This window comes from Hemibagrus wyckioides, linkage group LG17, assembly GCF_019097595.1.
Source record: "Hemibagrus wyckioides isolate EC202008001 linkage group LG17, SWU_Hwy_1.0, whole genome shotgun sequence".
Taxonomy (NCBI): domain Eukaryota; kingdom Metazoa; phylum Chordata; class Actinopteri; order Siluriformes; family Bagridae; genus Hemibagrus; species Hemibagrus wyckioides.
This window is the reverse complement of record NC_080726.1, coordinates 24326328-24349021: the sequence shown is the minus strand read 5'-3', so window position 1 is coordinate 24349021 and position 22694 is coordinate 24326328. Positions and strand designations below refer to the sequence as shown.

The 22694-nt window shown below is 38.1% G+C and overlaps 1 protein-coding gene across 2 annotated transcripts; it reads right to left on the bottom strand.

The window, feature by feature from the left end:
* Positions 1-8858: 8858 nt before the first annotated feature.
* Positions 8859-21691, bottom strand: hnf1ba (HNF1 homeobox Ba). Of its 2 annotated transcripts, XM_058414532.1 has the most exons (10): positions 21167-21690; positions 18201-18400; positions 17729-17999; positions 17358-17587; positions 14073-14221; positions 13199-13325; positions 12900-13082; positions 12354-12472; positions 11931-11975; positions 8859-10491 (listed from the first exon to the last, which is right to left on the bottom strand). In XM_058414532.1, the coding sequence occupies exons 1-10, from the start codon at positions 21535-21537 to the stop codon at positions 10471-10473; spliced, it is 1716 nt and encodes a 571-aa protein (XP_058270515.1). In that variant the 5' UTR covers positions 21538-21690; the 3' UTR covers positions 8859-10470. The 2 variants fall into 2 exon arrangements, with proteins under 2 accessions (XP_058270515.1, XP_058270516.1); XM_058414533.1 differs by lacking the exon at positions 11931-11975 and having other exon boundaries at positions 21167-21691.
* Positions 21692-22694: the final 1003 nt, after the last annotated feature.

Genomic DNA, 22694 nt, shown 5'->3' with positions numbered 1-22694 from the left:
CAACCTGGTGGTGACAGAAAGCAGTGTTGTGGACAAAGCAACAGCGAAGACCTGGACAAACTGATGTCACAGAACTTCCAGCAGCAGATAGAGGAGATCACTGAACTTCTATACCCCTCTGTCTCATAAGTCCAATGTTTATCAATTTAAAGCTCAAATTACCATTAGATTTAATAATCTGTGACGCCAGAATGTGTGCTTTGTACATATAGTGTTAGTGTTGATGTTCTTTAAAAAAGTTTATGTCCAGCTTTTAAGTTTATGTCCTTTTAATTCTCCATCTTTCTGTGTATATAGCAGAATAACTGAGTTTCCTTCAAGCTTCAAGTCAGTGTTTAAGCCAGAAACAAAGTAAAGTGACATTTATTTTCTTTTATTAAAAAAATCAACAGAATGATGAATTTTTTGCTGTTTGAGATAAATGTTGAAGCGACTCAGGCATACAGATTACTGTGTATTAGCTTAGAAATGTGTGTTGATGCTAACACACTCGGTTCTGTGAATGTGTCTGATTACGAGGTGGTGTTAGTCACAATCAACACCCTGGACATTAAAAGAGTATTCTCTGGACATGCAGAGGTTTTAAAATGTTTTGTCGGGTGCAACTTAATGTATGTGTCTTAGGTGAAAACTCTTTAGAAAATTGCAATATTTCACTTTGTAAACATACAACAGAATATTTTTTCTGTTTTTCATTGTAAGAATTCATATTAAAGCTTGCACAGATTTTTAAAGGTTCTTATTTATTCCTTGAAATTAAACCACAACCCACCCAACCCCCCCCACCCACCCACACACACACACACACACACACACAAACACACACCCACCACCACCACCACAACTATCAACGAATCAACATCAGAATAAACACTACTGAACTCCCGGGAAACACCACATCCTACACCCATGGCCACCAAAAAATTACAATAATAATAGTGCACTCACACCTGGACTATGTTATAAATACACAATAGAAAACACACAACCCCACAGTTCACTGAGTAGTAAACACAATGTTGTTTTTGCCAGCTTTTACCAATTCTTGCCTTTTGCTTTTTTGACTTTCTGGTTTGGATTTTTGTTTTTCTCTGTCGATGCTGTTTGCTTATCATTGCCTGTTCTTGATTTTGCCTCACGATGGATTTGGATTTGATTGCAAGCTTTAAATAAAGCTTTTGTGTAACTGCTCTTATGTTAAATCCCCAGTCCTGTCCTTTCTGTATTATTATTATTATTAGTAGTAGTAGTAGTAGTAGTAGTAGTAGTAGCAGCAGTAGTATTTATATTATCATTAGTAGTAATTATAGTATAAATATCAGTTTAATTCAATTTAAACTTTGTCATTTCTATTCAGAATTTTTTAGATTTCTGTAAACCTGTTTTGAGACGATATCCGTTGTTAAAAGTGTTGTACATATTAAAACTGAACTGAACTGAAAGTAGTCATTTTAGTTGAAATATTACATTTCACTCATATAACGCAGCTTAAGTCGCTTCAGATAATATTATACACAAATGCAACGATAATATAAATAAAAATTGAATAAGAATTAAACGACGAAAACTGTAAGTAACAATAGACTTGAAGCTTGCAACTGATCTCTCTGATCTCTAAAATTATTTCAGAAATAAGAATTATACCCAAATTCCTCACTACTAGGATACATACACTGTGAGAAAAATCCTTTTTAAAAAGCTTTACATTTTACAGTTTTTATTGGGTTGAAATGGTAAACAATATACTGACAATATATTGACAGTAAAGTAGATGCTTTAAAATCGATGCAGGATTCAACCCAAGTGTTTTGCTCAAAGACCCAACCATTCAGTTAGCTGGAGCTGGGATTTGAACACACAACCTCCTGTCATGTAATTCAGTGCTTTAACGACTGAGCTTTTTGAGTTCCAGCTCAAGTCACCAATGTGGTGGCTTAGTGGTTAGCACTACTGCCTCACAGCAAGAAGGTCCTCTGTTTGAATCCTGCGCCTTTCTGAGCTGACTGTGGTGTGGAAACATTCCCTTAGATGGTATGAGGAAAAGACCCAGAAGGGAACTTCATCCTCATTTGAGTGACACTGGAGAGTGTGATATGAACAATGACCTTTCTGCATTTATGTACAGTCTACAATGTGATGCAGATTCAGCATATAATAATATGCTGAATCTACATTTTATTTATAGACGCCTTTCTCAACATTCAAGGACACCGAACAATAAGTTACAAAACAAAGCACATAGAAACAATACGACAAAAAACAAGCAACAATAACAAAAAACTAAATACAGAAGAGACTGTGACTGTGTGAGAGGGCAAGTAAGATTTAGGAAGAGTAAGCAAGCTTAAACAGGTGAGACTTGAGTCTATATACTATTTGTTGAATGTTAGTGTGTGTATTAATTAGGAGGTTGTTGTCATCTTCAAAGTCCACATAGGGCTGGCAGCGTTGTTTTGATATACCCAAATCCTCATGAAGCAGAACCCAGCTGGAGCTGGTCCATCTCTGGATGCCTCAGGACCCTCGAAAGTTTGGCCTCTGTCTACTGGAGCTGGCACAATCTCTATATGCCTCGAGATGGGTAGAAGAAGGGAAACAAGTGGAAAAGAATTAGCGTAGCTGCCGTTCATAATATTAGCAGGCACTAGATGATAATGTGCATTTAATCAGATGTACTGGAGTTTTTCATTTATAAATCCAATGATTAAGCCAATGGCTGATGGTGGCAAGGAAAAACAATGAGGAAGAAGCCTTGAGAGGAACACATCCTCATCTGGGTGACATCATTTCCCTTCTGTAACTGAGTACTACTTTGTGAAAAAGACCTATTAAGTCAGCAGGAAATACGGTTTCATTTTAACATGAAGTCTATTTTGTTAAAGTTATCATATGTTTCCTGGTGGAGACTTGAGTACAAAACTGATCATGGCAATTTGCAATCTTAAGGCACAGTAGGAAAAATCCCAGCAGGCCAAACTGTCATAGATAGATCCTTGAGTAAGACCATTTGCCTTTTTTAAAAAATATATAAATAAATAAATAAGAATCTGCCAAATTAGCACATGTACTGAATTATGTTATTTTTTTAGTACAGCAAACTTTTATATTAAATTACTTTACTATAAATCATCACAGAACCTTACCTTCAATCCAGCTGCACTAAATTACTGTCCAGTATTTTTAGTATGACTTCATTTTCCAATCATATATTTAATTTACTAATATTTGTTAAAGAGTTTCTGTTTTATATTAGTTAAAAATTGATGGGCATTTTTGTTCAATCAGGTGACTATCCTGTCAGAGTACTTAGGGTAGGAGTGTCAGATGAATTAACAAATATATCCATAGAATTTAATATATGGACTTTTATGTTTACAATGTTATGAATTCGATTAATATATGGACTCAGACATTTCATAAATATATTTAATATAATATAAATATAAATGGTAATATTATTAATACATGGTTTTATTTTCCACAGGTACACAAACATCTTTACATATTTGTTACACATGGATCATCATTGGAACTTAAGTTTTATGTTTGTTAAAATTTATGGACCTTTTTTTGTTCAATCAGGTGACAATCCTTTCCAAAGTATTTCGGGTAAGGTGTGCTAACCGCTGTAACAGATATCTGTGTACCTGTGGAAACTAACACAATGGATTAATAACATTTCTATTCATTAAATATATTAGTGAAATATAGAAGTCATTATAATGAAAATCTATGGACATATTTGTTGATTCAGGTGTCACTCCTACCCTAAATACTGTACCTGTGGAAATGGGGACTGCAAGAGGCAGCAAATATAGTATATAAGGAGAAGAAGAGGGGCTCTGTGTTGATGCAGGTGAAATAAACATTCTAAATATAATACTAGAGCCATGACCAATATGAAGGTTTTCTATTATGTACACATACAATACATATAAAAGTAATTTTATTTCCTGACATTCCAAAATATTTTTCAAATCTGTCTAGATACAGTACAAAAAACCTCAAAAGAGACTCAGAAATCACCTAGATGTGATTTCTAATATTCTAATATTTTAGATCTGTAAAATATATACTAAGCCATAAAAAATAATATATAAATATATATATATATATATATATATATATATATATATATATATAATACAGAATTTTCCAAACACAGTGAACTCCAGAATTATTCACACCCTTCAAGATCCATCATCTATCCTCTTATATTATACGAGGATTATTTTACGACCCCAGTCCACTGGAACTGATCACATGGACACAGTTAAATTTTACGTATAAATTGTCTGAGAAAAGCATCACAGTGCAAAAAAGAAAAGAGAGAAAAGGCAAGATTGATATTTCATTCCTTTTACACCCCATTCAATTGTCTGAATAGGATCCATTACATAACTATTAGGATATGGCAAGGCTTTGAAGGATGCTGTTACCCTACAGAGAGCTCTGGGTTTAGCTTGAGGCCAGCCACGTAAGGCCCCATGTGAATAAAGTCAGACTCCACCGGTGGCTCTCAGACCCAGGTGAACATTAACCCACCTCCCACTCTGAGCATCTCGCCAATCACCATAAATCACTACAGTCTTCAGCCGGGCCTCACGACAGCATCAGCATGCCAACTGCTATCTGTCACAGGTCCTTTTTCTACTGTATGATCAGTCTCCCTGCTGAAAGAGACAGAAAAGGCCCAATTCATTTACCCCTCCATTTACAAGCACAATGGACGAAAAGAAGCTTTCTCATTCTGCGCTCGGTGTTTCTTTCTCTGATGCTGCATGGAGCTTTGCTTATGCAGGATCTCACAATGGATAGTGAGGAAAATGCAAAATAAAAAGCCTCAAAAAAACCCTTTTTAAACATAGTACACCAATTTATTTGATAAAGAAGATTCTGTAACGAATGCTGGCGTTTTTTCCACTAAACAATGCAGTTAAACTATATTGTCTCGTAATGTCAGTGTATGGATATCTCCCTTCAAATTTAGAACATTAGTCTTCAGAAGTTATAATCCTGTACAGCATCTTTGCAGAGATTACTACATAGACAGCGGAATGTACATGGTTGTGATCTATGACTCTAATATGAACAGTCATATTGTAGATATTCAATCTATTACTTTTGGTGTGCTCTCTTTCATTAATGATTGACCCATATGAGTGTGAGTTATTATTCATAATAAAAAGATTAAAACACACTTTTGGCTAATATATGATTTGCTGTGAACACAGTATGACATGTATTTAAATATATTTCTAAAGTTGCTCTTTGTTGCTTAATAGCGTTTGATTCCTTGTGGAATTTTTTGCTTCACCATCCTGAACAATGGCTAATCACTTCCATACAATGGATATGTATTTTGTTTTTTGTATTAGTCAGAGGACAGTTCTGATCTCAGTTTGAACCAGTGTCACCAATTAGCCATGGCAGAGTGTGCCCCTGTGACCTCTGACCCCTGCTGAGCTCTCCTGCACATTAGCCCTTTGGGGCCCCACTGGAGTTGATGTAGTACCTATTCTCTTCGGGCTCCTAAACACGCAACCGCATTCATCCCTAAACTTCCATTTTCTGTTCCTTTGTCTCTTGGCACTGTTTTCTGGGTGTCCAGCTTGATCCTTCTGTTGACCTCTGTGTGCTCTGTGGAAGTGGATAGCCATTGCTCGCTCTCCTACTGTGCCTGCTCGCCCGTGCACCTACACCACAATGGATCCAATGGATCTGCACTGTAAATGGAGCAAACTTCATCATATCTTCAGAAAGTCAAGAAGCTTTTATTGTCATTTCGACCACGTATAGCTGACAGAGTACACAGTGAAATGCGACACAGTTTCTCCAGGATCCTGGTGATGCTACATAAAACATCATAACAACTTGTAGCTACAGAACAAAATTATTTCCCTGGTTGCTCAATCAATCGTTGCTACAATAGTTGCTCGTGATTGTAAAATAATCCTTCACACTTTTTTTTTTTTTTTTTACAAATAATTATCCATCCATCGTCTATACCTACTTTATTCCTAATCAGGGTCACCGGGATCTGCTGGAGCCTATCCCAGCACACATTGGGTGAAAGGCAGGGATACACTTCACCAGTCCATCACAGGGCCACAAAACCACACCTATGAGCAATTTAGTATTACCAATCAACCTAATGTACATGTTTTTGGACTATGGGAGGAAACCAGAGTACCTGGAGTACCCCCACACAGGCACGAGGAGAACATGCAAACTCCACACAGAAAAGCCCCTGCCTGTTCGAACCCAGGATTTTCTTGCTGTAAGGCAACAGTGCTAACCACTAAGCCACCGTGGCTTAGTGGTTAGCACTGTTGCCTTACAGCAAGAAAATCCTGGCCCTTCATAATGATCAGTTTGACAATTTCTATTTATTATATCTAGATTCTGTACATAAGAATCTCCCTCAATGTGTTTCATTTCAGTATTTGTGTCAAATAAATAAATGAAATCTCCAGTGATCTAAAAAAATGTTTTTCCTTCTCTAAATCAAGACCATTTTGATCAGCTCTCAAAACATTTATCCCTGCACTACTCCCAGAGACTGAGCTCCTGCTACTAGGCCAAGATAAGTGTAAGTGCTGCATTTTTTTTTCAAACTGAGCATACACACACACACACACACAATGACTTTAACAGTGTAGTTGCCTGCATTGTTAACTCACTGCTCCTAAAGGATGCTAATAAGCGTTCTCTCTCTCTCTCTCTCTCTCTCCTCTGCTCCTCCGCTCCGTTCCATTCACAGAGCCGCAGTAAAAAAGAGCAGCGCTAAGATCTTTAGTGGCTCCCTGCGTGCATTATCAAAGGCCTCATTGATAACCAAACAGGGAGGCATCCCTGGGTTACAAGTGTATCCTCAGCAGGACATTCTCTTTCATAAGCATGCATGCCACTCTTTAAAGATTCATTGAGGCGAGGACAAAAAGGGTCCAATCACGGTGTTTTAGTAGGTGCTATCACATTAGAGCTCCACATTGTCCCGAAACGAACAAATGTTTGATCTACTCATTATCAGCATTAACTAATCCTCAGCTAATTAGTTAAATATGGAGTGTGTTTAGCATGGAGAGAGAGAAAAAAGATCTGTAAAAAAAACTTTTAAGGTAAAAAGGTCACTTTGGAGGTTTTTTATTAGTAAATAATGTAACTATCCACACATTTTATAAGTGACTGACAGAAACCTCAGCTATATTTATTGCAATATTTAAGTATATTTACTGTCTACGTTTCTATATTTTAGGAAGCAGTGCAGGAAATCATGTAGAATTTGTAATGACGGCGACACAAATTGTTAGCTAGAGTCATTCGGATGCATCGTTATTTCTAACACACACACACACACACATCCGCCCACTTCCTTCTCAGATCGTCAAGTCTTCTGAATAGCTGAAGTCAGAAGGCCATTAAGACCTTGTCCTTCGGTTACTCAATAATATAGAGTTCACTCTCACAAACTCTTTATTTCATAATATCATATTTCTCAAACATTGACATTATGACCATTCTTTTTTATTATTATTATTATTATTATTATTATTATAAGCATGTTTGTATGCAGGCCGAGGTGATGATGTATTTATTTTTATATTTGTAGAAGCTGATTATTTAACTATTTAAAAACACACCTAAATGTTATCATTCCGACTGTCTCTTTGGGCAAATTTGTGAAAAATTGTAAAAAAAAAAAAAAAAAAAAAAAAAAAAAATATATATATATATATATATATAATATAATATTTCATTCATTCAATTAAATTATTAGTTAAATTATTGTGGAGTTTGTTTTGTTTTGTTTTTGAATAATCTGTAGAAGAGGCATACAGGTTTTTGGCCCTTTTAAATATTTCTCAATTTCTTTGAAATACATCATTAAGGAAACGAGTTGTCTCTTTAGACTTTAATCAAACAGCTACATGCTAGAAATCCAACTATATTAACCATTTATCACTTACTAATCACATGTTTGTTCTTCACCCAAGGACAGGAAGATTAGAAGATCTTGTACATCTTGTATGTTTGCTGTAAAGCTGACTTTTTAAGCGACATTGTCCAATTATCAGGAACCAAAAAGATATTAGATTATGTTTGAGAAGAATCCCAGTCATTCATCACCCAGTGCCTGAGAGTGAAGAGGTTGTTGATGGAAAAATGCCAGCAACAAGCTGAAATGATTAAAGCTGTGTGCTGTGTCCTGACCGTGGCTTTCATTAGCACAGTGTTTATATCACCCACATTTGTTCATTATGATGGGAATTTCAGAAACTGTTGGTTTTAGATCAGGAGGAGAGCAGTATGAGGGAGGTGAAACGCACAGCCCTGACGGAGCGTCGCTTTTAATATTCCGCTACTATGTTTTCGGCAGGCATGTTTTGAATATTCAACATTGTTCCCACAAATTTCTTCAGCGCAATATAAACACATATAAAAGCTTTGCTTTCTCTCCAAACCTTCCTGCTTCAAGGGTTATGTACTTAGTGTGTCATATTGTACTGCTGGGGCAGAAAACACACATTAGCAAATACACCAGCCACAGACAATGTGATGCATCATCAAACACTGAGATCTCAGTCCTGCAGATAAGTTATACAAACAATGCTTGTCAGGAATAGGAGGTGTGTGGAGTTCAATAGATACACATTCCTGAAACTTTCTTCCTGAAAGAAAGTGTTAGTCGGGACATTTCTAAATAAAATTGTGAAACACAAAGACTTAGTAAGAGCCAGGAGAAAATCTGGAACAGGCTCTCAATACTGATACCATCTGCTATCTTTACTGTGACACACACACATACACACACATTCCACAGACAGCAAAAGATGAACAGAAACAGAAGAAAAACTCACTATCACTGGTCTTGGAAAGAGCCTTTACTTGAGACATCATCATTTTTCCCTCACAGTATAAATAATGATTTTAAAAGATTGATTTTCATTTTTTATACAAAAATAATACACGACTGAGAAAATCTAATGATTTGTGTTTGTGAGTAACCAAGTGGCGTATGCTTCATAAAAGCATTATTTTTCTTTTTTTTAATGACCTTTTGGAAAGTAAGAACAACAGGAGTTAAAAGAGCAAAGCAAACCAACAAATTCACATTCTTCCCTTTTCCATATCTAAATAATAATAATAATAATAATAATAATAATAATAATAATAATAATAATAATATACAATCATCTATCTACATATCTAGCAGTCCACTAATAAATTTAATGCATGTGGTGTCCAGTGTTTGACTTCATGGGTTATTACATCATGTCTTGTGTACTTCTGAGTTGCATAAGTGGGTAATACTGTTTGTCCTGGTGACCAGGTCCTGATGACGGACAACCATCTTACTCACAACTATCAGCCTCTTAATGTCCATCTAATGCAGCAACAGGCTCACAATAACCTGCCTGTGATACCAACACTAATATTTATATTATATTATAACAGAATAATGGCATTATGTTACAGGTTCATTTTCATAATATTTCAAGGCATTCTCAGATGCCATAAAGGAAAGAAGGGAAAAATTGTGCAATATCTGCAGCTTGGCTTTGACAAGCTATTGTCCTGTAGTTTTGCTGGTGTGAGTGTGATCTGCAGAAAAGGGAATAATCCCACTATTTTTTGTGCCATTCAGTACATTGCATAGTCCTTTCTGTTCTAAAGATTGTCATTTCTAAATCACAGTTTGATGAAAAAAAAGAAAAAAAAGAAAAAGATATGGACTGAAATATGTACATCTTTTAAGACTTATAACTCATTCATAATTTTCATATCATTCATATTTACATCTGTACAGAATAGTCACTACTCATATTAACCACACAAATGGAAGACCCACTGCAATTTAAATGCAGGAAAATCCAACGCATTCAGTCCATAATGTTCTACCCCGAGAAAAGACCTGACACACATGTTGAAAATAAAAATAAGCTGATTGTCATTTGTCAAAAACTGATTATCTATGTCTAGGTGAGCTCGCTGCTGACAGTCCAGATCCCGGATGAGAAGAAGCCTTCTTAAAGTCCATTAAAGAGTCAGAAATGGAGCAATGGTTATCCTTTGGCATTCCCACTAACCCTGCAAGACTACAAAATCATGCCAGTTTCACACCATCACTGCACACCATTTCCATTTGTTCCTAAAAGATGTCAGAATCATCCTCGTTTTATTTTGGTGGCTGGAAGCAAAACACTGTTAGAAAAGGCTAGCTCAGAAACTGATCGGCTGCAGTCATTTCCAGACGATCCTCCCATCTCTCCATGGTATGATTAGACCAAGCCTCTTAGAGTGTTCTTTCTGATTGCTCGCCTCTTTTTTTTCAGTCCCTACATTAGTGACCAGTTCATCTTCCAGTGAACTGCTGCCAGTGATTAGGAGTTGCCACAGATACAGCAGGGAGAGCGCCAGAGAAATGTGCTCCTGTTGCTAGGCATTGAGGAAGTCAGGTGGATATGCTCACCAGGCTTGCAGAGGACACTGTCGACAAAGAGAGAAAGAAAAAAAAAGAGCAAATGGTCAGACTTTAATGCACAGTGCTATACATAGTGCTAATAATGATAAAATTAACAGATGTCAGACTTTTAAAAAAATTATCAGCTCTCATGCCTCGTGTTTTTTACCAATAAAACCTCCTGAATAAAACCTCCTCCTATTTCTATTTCTCTCTTTCCCCGAATGGGCGGAGGCACGTGACCCCGTTATGACCCGCTGGCCAACAAACAGTCCCACCTGATAAAGGTGTCGGCCAGCTGCCGGGACTAGAGCCTTCAGATGCTGCTCTATGAGTAGAGGGGGTGTTTGGTGTGAGAGAAAAAGGGCAAACAGGAGGGCAATAAAGCCAAAGTGGGTTTGTAATATCCCCTAGAAAGCCCAGTGCCATTTGTTATACCTCCCAAGTCAAATACAAGGGCTCTGATAAGAGAGAGGAGAACCTGAAAGTGCCTTCTTAGGTTGAGGTATGACATACCTGAGGCACATTCAGTACCTCGTAAACAACTCACTATATAGATATTAAAATACAATTAATTATTTGATGGCATGTGTTGCTAAATGTTACAAATATCATAAATTGTGTGTGTGTGTGTGTGTGTGTGTGTGAGACGCAGTGAAGAGCACTATCTGACATTAAGGCCAAGTCACGTCAGTTCTTCAGCCAGTGGCCATCACCGGTGCAGCGTGGGAAATTGAGCGTGTGAAAGCAGTTGAGTGAGGACTGCATTTCAGGCTAGAGCGCTCATGGCAGGTGGGGAGAAGTCGGAAAGGGGAAGAGGGAATTAGTGAACCACATGCCGCCCCACGGCAGGGGAAAAAGAGTGACACACTAGCTTTAATTAAGAGCGAGGGTCATTTCCTGGTCTGATATGCTGAGCGCTGGTCCGAGAGTGGAGGAAAGAGAGTGGGCAGAGGGAAAGAGAGAAGTGGATATATTGGGGGAGATTAAAAAAATAAAAAGAAAAGGGAAGAGGAATGAGAATAAAGGAAAAAATAGTGGTAGGTATGAGTGGGTGATGGAAAGGAAAAGAAGCAAAGAGAGAGAAGAGAAAGAGCAGTTTATATTTCAGAAGGCTTGTGGCTAGAGAGCACGGGTGACTGGTCAGTCAGGCTGTTCAAAGGAAATGGGTATTCTGAGGAGTATCGCTATACTTGCTTGCTTTACTGATTCAGATGTGCAGAGAGCATGGATAAACTGAAGTGGCCCCTTTACAATTCCTGACTTTCAAATGAACCTTTCTCATTCTAATTGTCTCGTTTCTCTCCGTTCCTTCATTAGTCATTTTGTACGCATTCTGTTTGCATCGAATTGTAAAAAGCATCCTACGTCTACAGATTCGGTCAGGCAAGATTGAAAAAAGGAAACCATTTCACTTCACCACAGTGCAGGATTATTAAGTGACTTTTATTTAAACAGTATTTACCCAGTTGAGACCCCCCAGTTGCACCATCTTGTTTACAGGAGCATCCTAATATGACAGGGATTAAATAAATTGTCAGAATGAACACAACTATCAGCTGGGATTAGTATAGTGCTCACTGTGGACATTAACTAGAATCATGTCTTTTAATGATAATCTGCATTTTGTGCACATAAGTGTGTGATTAATAATTAAGAAAAAAAAATGATTTGCTGATTTTCTTTTTTATTTCCCAAACAAAACAGATCATCTGGAAACTGCAGGCCCTAATGCTTCAACTTTCTTCAACAAAAGCATGACAGAACACACAGGACACGAAACTGCATGCAGAACACACAAGCACACACAGCTACATATTCCACAGAAAGTTATCACATATTATGAAAAAAACACATGAAGCAAAGCGGTGAGGAGCACACGACTGACCTGTTTGGTGGAGGACATCGAGCTGAGGCTGCTGAGGCTGTTGTTGTCCGTTACTACCATGGCGGACGGAAAGCGCGACGGGTGGGAATACTGCGGTGGCTCCTGCTTGTGTGGATACACTGTGAAAAAGACATAACGGGCGTCTGCGTGTGGTAAGAGTACAAATGAGCTGCATTTTTCTAAATATAATGTTTTCATATGGGGACCAAATTGACCTTCAGGCAATGGGAGATACTTTTAGCAGTTAAAACAGAATGAAGATGTCACAATGGTTTAACTAGCCTCGACTATTATCTCTAGAGGTATTGAAAAGTAAAATCTCATTGTGTGTATTTATCAGAAGCATGTCCTTCAGTGATAAATCTAGGTTTGGTGCATATTAGTGTTAATAAAATGAAATAATAGAGACTAACAAGTCCTGATGTGTGCTAGCAGATATTTTTAAATAGCTGAGTATTTAAGCAATTAAGAAAATAATAGGTATGCAAACATTTTGCTAGGAAATGTTGTACTTTATTTAAGCAGCAGAGAAGACAGCACACTTACTATGTGAGTGTGTAACTGTGGCCATGAAGGGCTGTTGGCTCATGTGGCTGTGAGACTGTTGCATGAGGCTCTGTTGGTGAGAGCTATGCAGCTGCTGTGAGAACTGCACAGGCTGCAGGGTGGCCAGGCTTCCTGCCACACTGTTGATCACTGGCACCGTCTGTGCCTGCGATGTGCTCAGACCTAAACATAAAGTTACACGATGTTTATAATGCTACCGTTTCCAATGCTGGTTTCTAATTGCAGAAGAAAGACAAAAATGCTCAGACCATCATGTGCTCAAGATTGGAGGTACCCACCCTGTGCAATGGCCATGACTCCAGAGATGGGCATGATGAGGTTCTGTGTTTGCTGGTGAGCATGGTGGGAGCTGTGGATGTTGGTCAAGGTGCTAACTGGTGGAAGACCTCCACCTGATACTGAGATCTACAAAGAGAAAAGCACAGATATGCAGTCAGAGGCTGTCTAACTGCCTAACCATTAGGCAAAAACTTCATTTTAGGGCAAGTACCAAACTCTTGCTAGATCTTAAATCAGGCTAAGAAGGTTCAAAGGTCCTGCAGTGCAATTTTAAAACAAGAAAGTCATGGATTGAAGTGACTGGGTATTAGAGGAGGCTTTGCTCAGACTGTCTGAGGGCAAAGATAAGTTACAATTATCCTCCATGTTGATGTTCACGTTCTACTCACTGACACATTAAACAAGTCAGTATCTCTAATATATAAAAAGAGGTTTGGAACATTGAAGGTGATTGAGATTTGTCTAGTTGAAAATTCAATATTTGGATAGAGCAGGGGAGGGTCAGATGTTCTCCTCCTGGAGCACCCCAGCTTAATCGAGCGCTGCTGTCAGTCCACTTTCCAGAGTAAGCAGAGCTCCACCCGTTACTTCTTCCTCCATGGCATATAATCAATAACAGCAGAATGATTCTTTGTCAGGTTTATTGGCATAGCCATGGTCATGCCCTGCTCATAGTGACACCATAGCTGCTGTGGCATACTGTGGACTAAACCTTACTGTCTACTGGAGCTTCAACTGAAAGAACAATGAAGTGTTTGTTGGGCTACATAGCAGTCAATAGCAGTGGCTATCGGGGGCTCTGTTCTGCGTTATTCTATCAAATGTAGGCCTTGGCTTATCTTATCTAAGGCAGGAGTGGCCAGGTGTGCTCACCATCTTGGCGTCAGGTGACAGCAGGCCATGGCTGGGGTCCAGTGCTCCGGGAGAGACCTGCTGCAGTACAGACTGGCTGCTCGTCATGCTGTGGTGATTGATAGTGCTGGAGGAGCTGACATCACTGGGACCCTGATTGTACCTTATAGCTGAGGTAAAAAGAGAGAAAGAGAGAGAGAGAGAGAGAGAGAGAGTTAGTTTTTGAAGTATGTCTTAGTGGATGTGTATCACACAAGTCTACATATAGGGTAGAAATTTCCTCCTCTCCATGTGTTTTCACATTAGCCACAAGTTGCCTGAGACGCTTATGTCTGCCTTCTGGCCCCAGACAGGTTAAAGCAGAGCAAACAAACTCCACTGCAGATACATGCCCAACAGAGTCAAGGCCAGTGTACACATAGCCTGTCGCTCATAACACCACACATTCATGGAAGCGTGTGTGTCCCAAAGCACCATTACGTTTCTGATCTGAATTTGAGTAAAAAGATATTTCATTTTCAAATTCACAATTTAAGATTTTTAATTGGATAGTTCGCTTTGCATTTTGAGTCTCATGTCAAATCCTGTGAGTCTATTCTACGGGGATTTCAGTCATCTCTTGTCCAGTGGGTGTTTGGAAATCCCAGCCTCCTCTGATACTGACCAAGCAAACATTACAAAATCAATGCCAGTGCCAGATACTTCTGTTGACATGCAGGCAGTACCTCATTTAAGCTCCAGTTTCAATCTGACACACATTACCAAAGGCACCATATACTACACAATTTTCATATGTCTAAAGGTATGAAGCACATACATCAAACAACTTTTTTTTTTTACCAAAGCAGCAATGACCACATTACATCCATCATGTGGTTCATTAGCTAGACATCAGACGAGAGTCTCTCCACAGAAGGCCACAAACCTGGGTCTGTCCACTTCAGCATGCATCCAACTCTCTCACAGCTCTAGAGCATCTTGTAAACACGGACAGTGGACAATAAAGCACTACATCGGGCCCATGGACCCCTGACCACACAATGGACCAACCACCATAAACAGACTTTATTTTATAGGCCTATACCTTGTAAAAGTGTCAAGGGGAGGATGGGGCTATTCACTAGAGGCATTGTCTGACTTTGTCTGCTATTCACCTAGGATGCAGGGACTACTCTCCTCTCTCTCCCTCAGTCTCTTTTGGCCAGCCTGGTTTGTCTGTCTGATTCGGTCTGACCAGCAGGAGAGTTCTGTTTCTGGGGCAACAAGGAAGCAAAATATGGTCCTCGACAAGACGGGGCAGGAGCAGTGCAGGACAAAAGCATCACATGCCATAAGAGAGTGTAACTATTCCAGTTCACAGTACACATTACAAACCTTTTAATACACTGTTTCAGTGGACAATTCTAAAGCCAGAGTGAGTAAAAATATCTAGAATCTTGAGGGTAGTAAGTGCAGAAGGGGAGTGGTAGCGGGGAGTGGGAGTGAGAACTAAAAAGCTTCAGTTCTCCCTGGGACCCATGTAATATCAAAGCCCTGGTGCCCAACCCCAGGCAATAGTCTTTAGAATACTGCTGCATATGAGAGACCTCCTGGGTCTCTGCAGGACGTACATGTCCTTTCAGCCTGGCTGTGGGTTTCACAGTAAGTGTGGGGACAGCTGAACCCATGAGTCCTGTGCAAAGGTCATCCAGAAGGACACTGCACCATAAAGTACAATGTTCTAAACTCTAGCCCACCGGGTGAGAGGAATTCTTTCATTAAGAATTGTTGAATTGTGATGATTTGAAGGCATGATAAGAGTTCAAATTATTTCATGGGGCAATTAAAAATTGCTGCTTATGGTAGATCCATTCAGAGTACAGAAGTATATAAATGTATGTGCATTCCATTGGGGTCCAAAACAGAGGTAATAAAACAGCCAAAATCTCAAACACACAGCTCCTAACTCTTATCAATTGCATGATAAGATCAATACAAGGTCAATAAAACTGGAATACAAGAAATGACCCTTCAGTGACCTTTTCCTTCTGACCTAGGCTTGATGTGATTTAAGAAAAAGGGTAAAAAAAAAAAAAGGGGGCTTCACCCACAGCCAACTTTAGCCACAGCAGAAGGGGTGATCAGTCCTGTCTGGTCAAAAAAAAGACCCAATACTAGCGGACAGCTCCTGCTGCTCTGCTCCCGTCCCAGCTTCAACCACTATACTCTAGTTCATAAAGATGGGGGGAGGGCTCTGACATCCCCTCCCCTACCCCAACAGAGATAAATGAACCTAGGTTACAGTCACTTCTAATACACCATGGACAATGGGGCTTCCTGCTAGGAGAGAGTAAAGAGAGCAGGGGACAGGGGAGCCCCTTATCAAAGGTCTAGGAGATGTAGTAGCTGAGGATTTTAATTGTCAATTAAGCATGCATAATACAGACTGTGTCTTAGCAACATGATGAGGGCAACCTGCTGAGCCATTCTTGTTGGGTCAGGCTTCTACACTGAAAAACATCTGATGCTGCTGGCAGGATGCCTTGTAAGCACCCTAACCCCCAGTTAAGGAAGAGCTTAGTAAAGCAGAGTCTTCCTTTTCTGAAACCAACACCCCTACCCCTTAGCTTCTGCCCCTTTCAACCCTAACACACCAGCCTGTGACCCTGCCTCTCCTTGCAACCTGGGGTCATTGACTGGCCAGGTGTGCAGGAGGGAAAATCCATAAGCAAACAAACAAGCCCCTCACAGCCAACATGTATCCACAAGATTAAAAAGTATGTTCAAGCAAACCAAGCACTCTCTTCTTCTGATCTTTCAACACAAAGAGTCTTTTTTTATTTTAGTGCCGTGTTATTTCAAGCTAGGTCAACGTATCTAACTGGGTATGTTCTTTATTAGATAGATCGAAAGACAGGCCAGCCGTAAAATGACAACCTTACAGGGATAACAGTAATGCTGCCATTTTGTTTTCCTGCTCGTTTTGACCTGAGAGTGACCCTGGTACTGATCCCAGGTACATGTGGATTCCATTAACATAATTTCCAAAGTTGTGAATAAAATTGCCATTCACACAGTGCTCTCGAATTAATTGGAAATCTTTTCAACCTTCTGCACATCTCATTTTTTCAACTCTTTTTTCCTTTCCCACAGACCTGGAGTTGAATCCAGTGGCGTTGTTTTCCGCCTACATTGCTATCAAACACTACAGCCCTGATAACAGCCTTGCCTCGGTAACCTGACCTAGATTCACTACTGAGGCTGCAAGCAGCTTTAAAGAAATAAATGAGTTAACTTGGAGGTGAGAGGTTGCTGAAATATGGTTACCTTGCATCTTGCTGGGTGGAGAGGTGCTGGCCTGAGAATGATGTGGAGAGCTGTGTGTGAGCAGGGTGTTGATGCTTTGCCCTCCATAAGCATCCATAGCCAGCTTCTGCCTGAAGGCTTCCTCTTTGCGCCGATTGGCAAACCAGTTGTAAACACGCACCTCTGTGACTAAATTGGTACCAAGCCCTTGGGCTTTCGATGGTGACACACCTCTCTGGAGACACTCTGCCCTAAATGGGGACAAACATATTTCAGCAATGCAATTATTTGTCGATTATGTAAGATTACAAAGTGTATAGAAATGCTAGAAACTTTGATATTGCGTATTGTAATAATTAATAAATAATAACATATGATACATGCAGCATTACCGATTGCATTCTTCTACCAGAGCCTCCCGCTCTTCTTTACTTGGGTTCTTCTGACGTTCATAGGCCTGGTAGAGGATCTGCTGGGACGCAGGCCCCCACTTGAAGCGGTTACGTCTGAGTTTCTTGAGAGCAGGTTCGGTGGCAACATCATCTCCAGGCTGCCCCATTCCTGGTCCAGGCTGACTGAACTCTGGGAAAAGAAGGAGCACCTGATCCTGACTGCCTTTGTCTGTCATGCTACTGCCAGACCCTTGTGGTGCTTGGTTGAATTCTGTAAAAAGAAAGAGTGGTTTTAGTGAACATGTTCCTTTATTAATGAGTGCCAGGTTACACAGATATGTGGCCAGTGAAACCTATTCAAATTTAAATACCATGTGATCAAGCCATAGGGCTTTAAAGGGTGGAAATGACATTATGGACAAAAAAGAAAAATATCAGAGGAAATGTAAATTATATAGAATAGTGAACTTACGTCGTAAAATCTCACGCTGCTTCCTGACGTACCAGGTGTACAGAGCCGCGCGCTTCTGCGTCTTCATGGGCGTGCCCTTGTTCAGGTGCTGAGAGAGGTGTGATTGGTTGAGGCCGGTAACGTCCACCACCTCGCGCTGAGGAATGTTGTGCTGCTGCATGTAGGCCTTGATCATGCGCGCGGCTCGCCATGGATCCTCACTGCGCGCGCAGGCACAAAGACAAGTGTTTTATTTTTACATACTTTTTTTTTCAGTATGAAAACATGTACATTTGCGACTTCATATTGACATCAGTATTTTGCCAGAATTTAGGACCGATAAAATGTCATACAGGTGATTAATAAGAGAAATAAAGAGTTAAAAAGTTATGTATAAAAGTTCTGAACACACGGAATAAACGTGAGAACGCGTGGTTCTTAAGTGACTACGTGAACACTGTGCCGTTCCTTCTCTCCCTCTGTCTCTGTGACACCTTTGTCAGTTTCCAGGTTTAAAGTGGTGTAAGAGCTCACACTTGATTGTTAATCACCCTAATAAACGATCGTTAATCATCGCTTTCAGTGGGCTGTAAATACTTCCAAAGGTTAGGCCTACAGATTTAATTGGATAAACACTATTCACCCTGATAGGATTTCATTACAGAAGGACGTTTATTAATAATATTAAAAAAATAAATACATAAAATAATCAGTGAAAATTTCTCCGTCTATGGCTAAGTATCCTTTTTTTATTAAAATTATTATTTTTATAACATATATATATATATATATATATATATATATATATATATATATATATATATATATATATATATATATATATACACACAGTAATACGAAAGTTTTTTTTATTTATTTACACACACACACACACACACATATATATATGTGTGTGTGTGTGTGTGTGTGTGTGTGTGTTAGTCAGTTGTATGTATTATTAAAATAAAATATTTGCTAAATTTTCATCTGACCCGAATACAAATGTGTAAAAGAAAAAAATAACTAAATCGCCTCTTAAGCAGAGCAAAGGCTGTAAATTCGAAAGACATTTAAACATCAACAATAACAATTAGAAATGTTAATCACGTTATATTACTAATAAACTAATAATAATATTTTAAACACGATTTTTCGAGTGCTACTAAGCATGTTCTGCCGCCTCCTGTAACACATGCTGAAAATAAGTTATTGTTATTGTTTAGTGATCTAGTTGACCAAAATGTTCAGGAAATGTAAAGAGAAATAGCTTGGACATTAACAAAATGGTGAATTAGGTCTACTGCCCAGCATGTTAGCTATCTGAACAACTCGGAGGAAGTTTATTTGACAGAACAAAAGGCAAAACGGCAACGATGGAAAATATCACACTGAACTGCGCACTGAAATCACTATCCGTTTTGTCGCAAATATATATATATATATATATATATATATATATATATATATATATATATATATATATATATATAAATAGATATATTTACAATTTATTCATTAATTAAAATTACGTACATAGAAGCAGCCGAACATTCAGTATGACAAAAAAAGAAGAAGAAAAGCAACACATGGATTAAACAGCAGCGAGCAGGAGTGAGTGGAACAAATACAAACCGAGTGAAGACTTACCTTTATAAATCCAGACTAAATGAAGGATTAGCAATAGGAAGAGAGAGATTATAACAAATCTTTCTGGCCTGTTTGATCTGGAGTGTGTCTCCACACACACTTACACACACAGTAACTTACAGCTGAGGGAGAAGCGGCTTTATGCCTTTTGACAATGAATAACCAGATCTCCATTCACGCTAATCATACGCCACTGTGTATCTTTCAGTTGATGATTTATAGAATAAAATTAATAAGAAGTCAACGCCACGTGGTTTAGTTTGGGTTTTTAAAACTGCATTTCGCGATGCTGATGTTGCGGCTTCAGAAAGAAAAGTCGGGCTACAAGATCAGGAATACACCGGGAATTCATTCAGTTACACCAAATTAGCTCGTAGATTATAATTAAACTGAATATTTAACAAATATTTAACAATGATTATTATTATTATTATTATTATTATTATTATTATTATTATTATTATTATTATTATTATTATTATTATTATTGTTGTTGTTGTTATCTCTATTGCACTGTATTTTAAAACCACTCTATTTTAGCATTATACATAAATTACTAATTACAAATTGTTTTTCAAATTAAATAATGTCTATTTAATTACAGCAATACATTTTTATAAAATTGATCTCAATAAGCAGTGTTTAGCAATAAAAAAATGAAAAGAAAAATAAAGCTTTTCTTTAGTATGTTATTATACAGAAAGATGAAATAAGATTTTACATTTAGGCTGAAGAGCGCTGTTAGTTAATGATAAATAGAGCTTCTTCAGTTGATATTTCGCTAAGGCAAAGAAATAATAACCAGGTAGATAATTAGTAACCAGAATGTTAAAAGATGGATTTGGCGCGTGCTTTTAAATTTGTAAACACCGCGAGCCTGGACTTTATTATACAGTCACTGACTAACATTAAAATATGGGCTTTTTTACTCCTAAAGAATTTGTTTCCAAAATATTAGATAAATATTACTCGGACTTATAAACATCACCTCGTTTACAGAGGCAAAATTCTGTATCCGTATCACGGTTTTTAATTCTCACGAACATTCCGACATTTTTTTCCTATTAAATGTGCTCACAAAAAAAATAATAATAATAACACAAATAATAATAATAACACAAATAACACTAATAATAATAATAATAATAATAATAATAATAATAATAATAATAATAATAATAATGTTACGTTTTTAGATTTTATTTCAGGTTTTGGGGCTTTGCTTAATCTATAACGGTTAAATTGTTATGACAATTAAAAAGCGTCTCTCTTTAATATATTTTCAATCAAATTATCAGAGGACATGATTCTGAGTGTAAACTAAGACAAGGGCCACTCACGCCAGCATGCGGTCCACCTCTGCGCGCTGCTCCGCCGCTTCCTCCGTGTTGAGAGACTGCAGCTCCTTCAGGATAGGCGGCGTGTCGTAATCATCTCCGTCTTCCGAGCCTTCGTCCCCCGACAATTTCCCTTTACTGTGCCCGTTGGTCAAGGTGTGAAAGACCGGCTTGGTTTCCACGTCGTTGCCGTTCGTTTTAGCCGCCGACGGAGACATGTGTAGGTTCTCTAGTTTAACTCCATAACTGGCCGTGCTCGGCTCCATGTCGTCCAGCGCCTGGATCAAAACATCTCTGGTAACTCCGGAGTCTAACAGGGCGGTTAAAAGCTCCTGCTGCAAAGATGTCAGCTTGGACACCATGTTTGCCAGCATCCAAAAAAAAGTCCACCTTGATAAGGAGGTAAAGAGAGAAATGAACACTCTAAGTTCTACAAATTCCCTCTCCTCTCCACCTCCCGTGCGTAAAAAGTCCCCCTGAGAAAGACACCTGCTTGATGAAGCCGAGCCACTTCCCCACTCGCTATAACTTGCCATGATGCTTTGGGAGGGCGGGGCATCTGCAGTATGCTAATGAGAGGGCGGGGCACTACAGCCACTGCTGATTTTTGTGCTGTCCTTTATGCAAATGAGCAGGCTGTCACAAACCGGCAGGTAGAGCGTGTTTACACTGGAGCTCTGCTGCTTTTATTGGCCTCCCTTATCAGCAACTTCTGTGAACTTTGGACTCTGACACATTCAGACGGTTGTGAAGAGGAATAATAATAATAATAATAATAATAATAATAATAATAATAACAACAACAATAATAGTAATAATAATAATAATAAAAAAAAAAAAAATAATAATAATAATAATAATAATACCAACTGCTACTACTTCTACAGCAACATAGGAGTAATTAATGTACAAACGACTGAACATTTAAAATAATATGAATATTTATGTATATTGATAAGCTACTTTATTTGCACTTTTAAAATAAAATGAAAGCAACACGCACAATACAGACGTTATTATTATTATTATTATTATTATTATTATTATTATTATTATTATTATTATTATTATTATTATTACTATTACTATTATTATTATTGTTATTATTATTATTATTATTATTATTATTATTATTATTATTATTATTAATAATAATAATAATAATAATAATAATAATAATAATAATAATCAGTGAGGAGAAGACGTATAGGTGAACCTGAGTTATGTTATTATCTGGCACAATTCGGCACAACATGATTCTTTTTAATCATTCAGAAAGACATAAAGATCTATTAGCGGGTTTTCCTGTGTTTTTTAGAGTGGAAAGAACTTTTATGTTTGTGTTAATTTTTTTTGTCCACCTAGTACTTTCTGTATTATTTACTTTAGTAATTTCTGTGTATCTCTGAACCTTTACTTCCATTTAAAAAAACATGGAGTTCTGGCCAGAGTGAATAAATAAGTCATGTGATATAAACACACTCGTGAAGGGAGTAACTATATTTTAGTAATAAATGTAGAGGATTGCCTA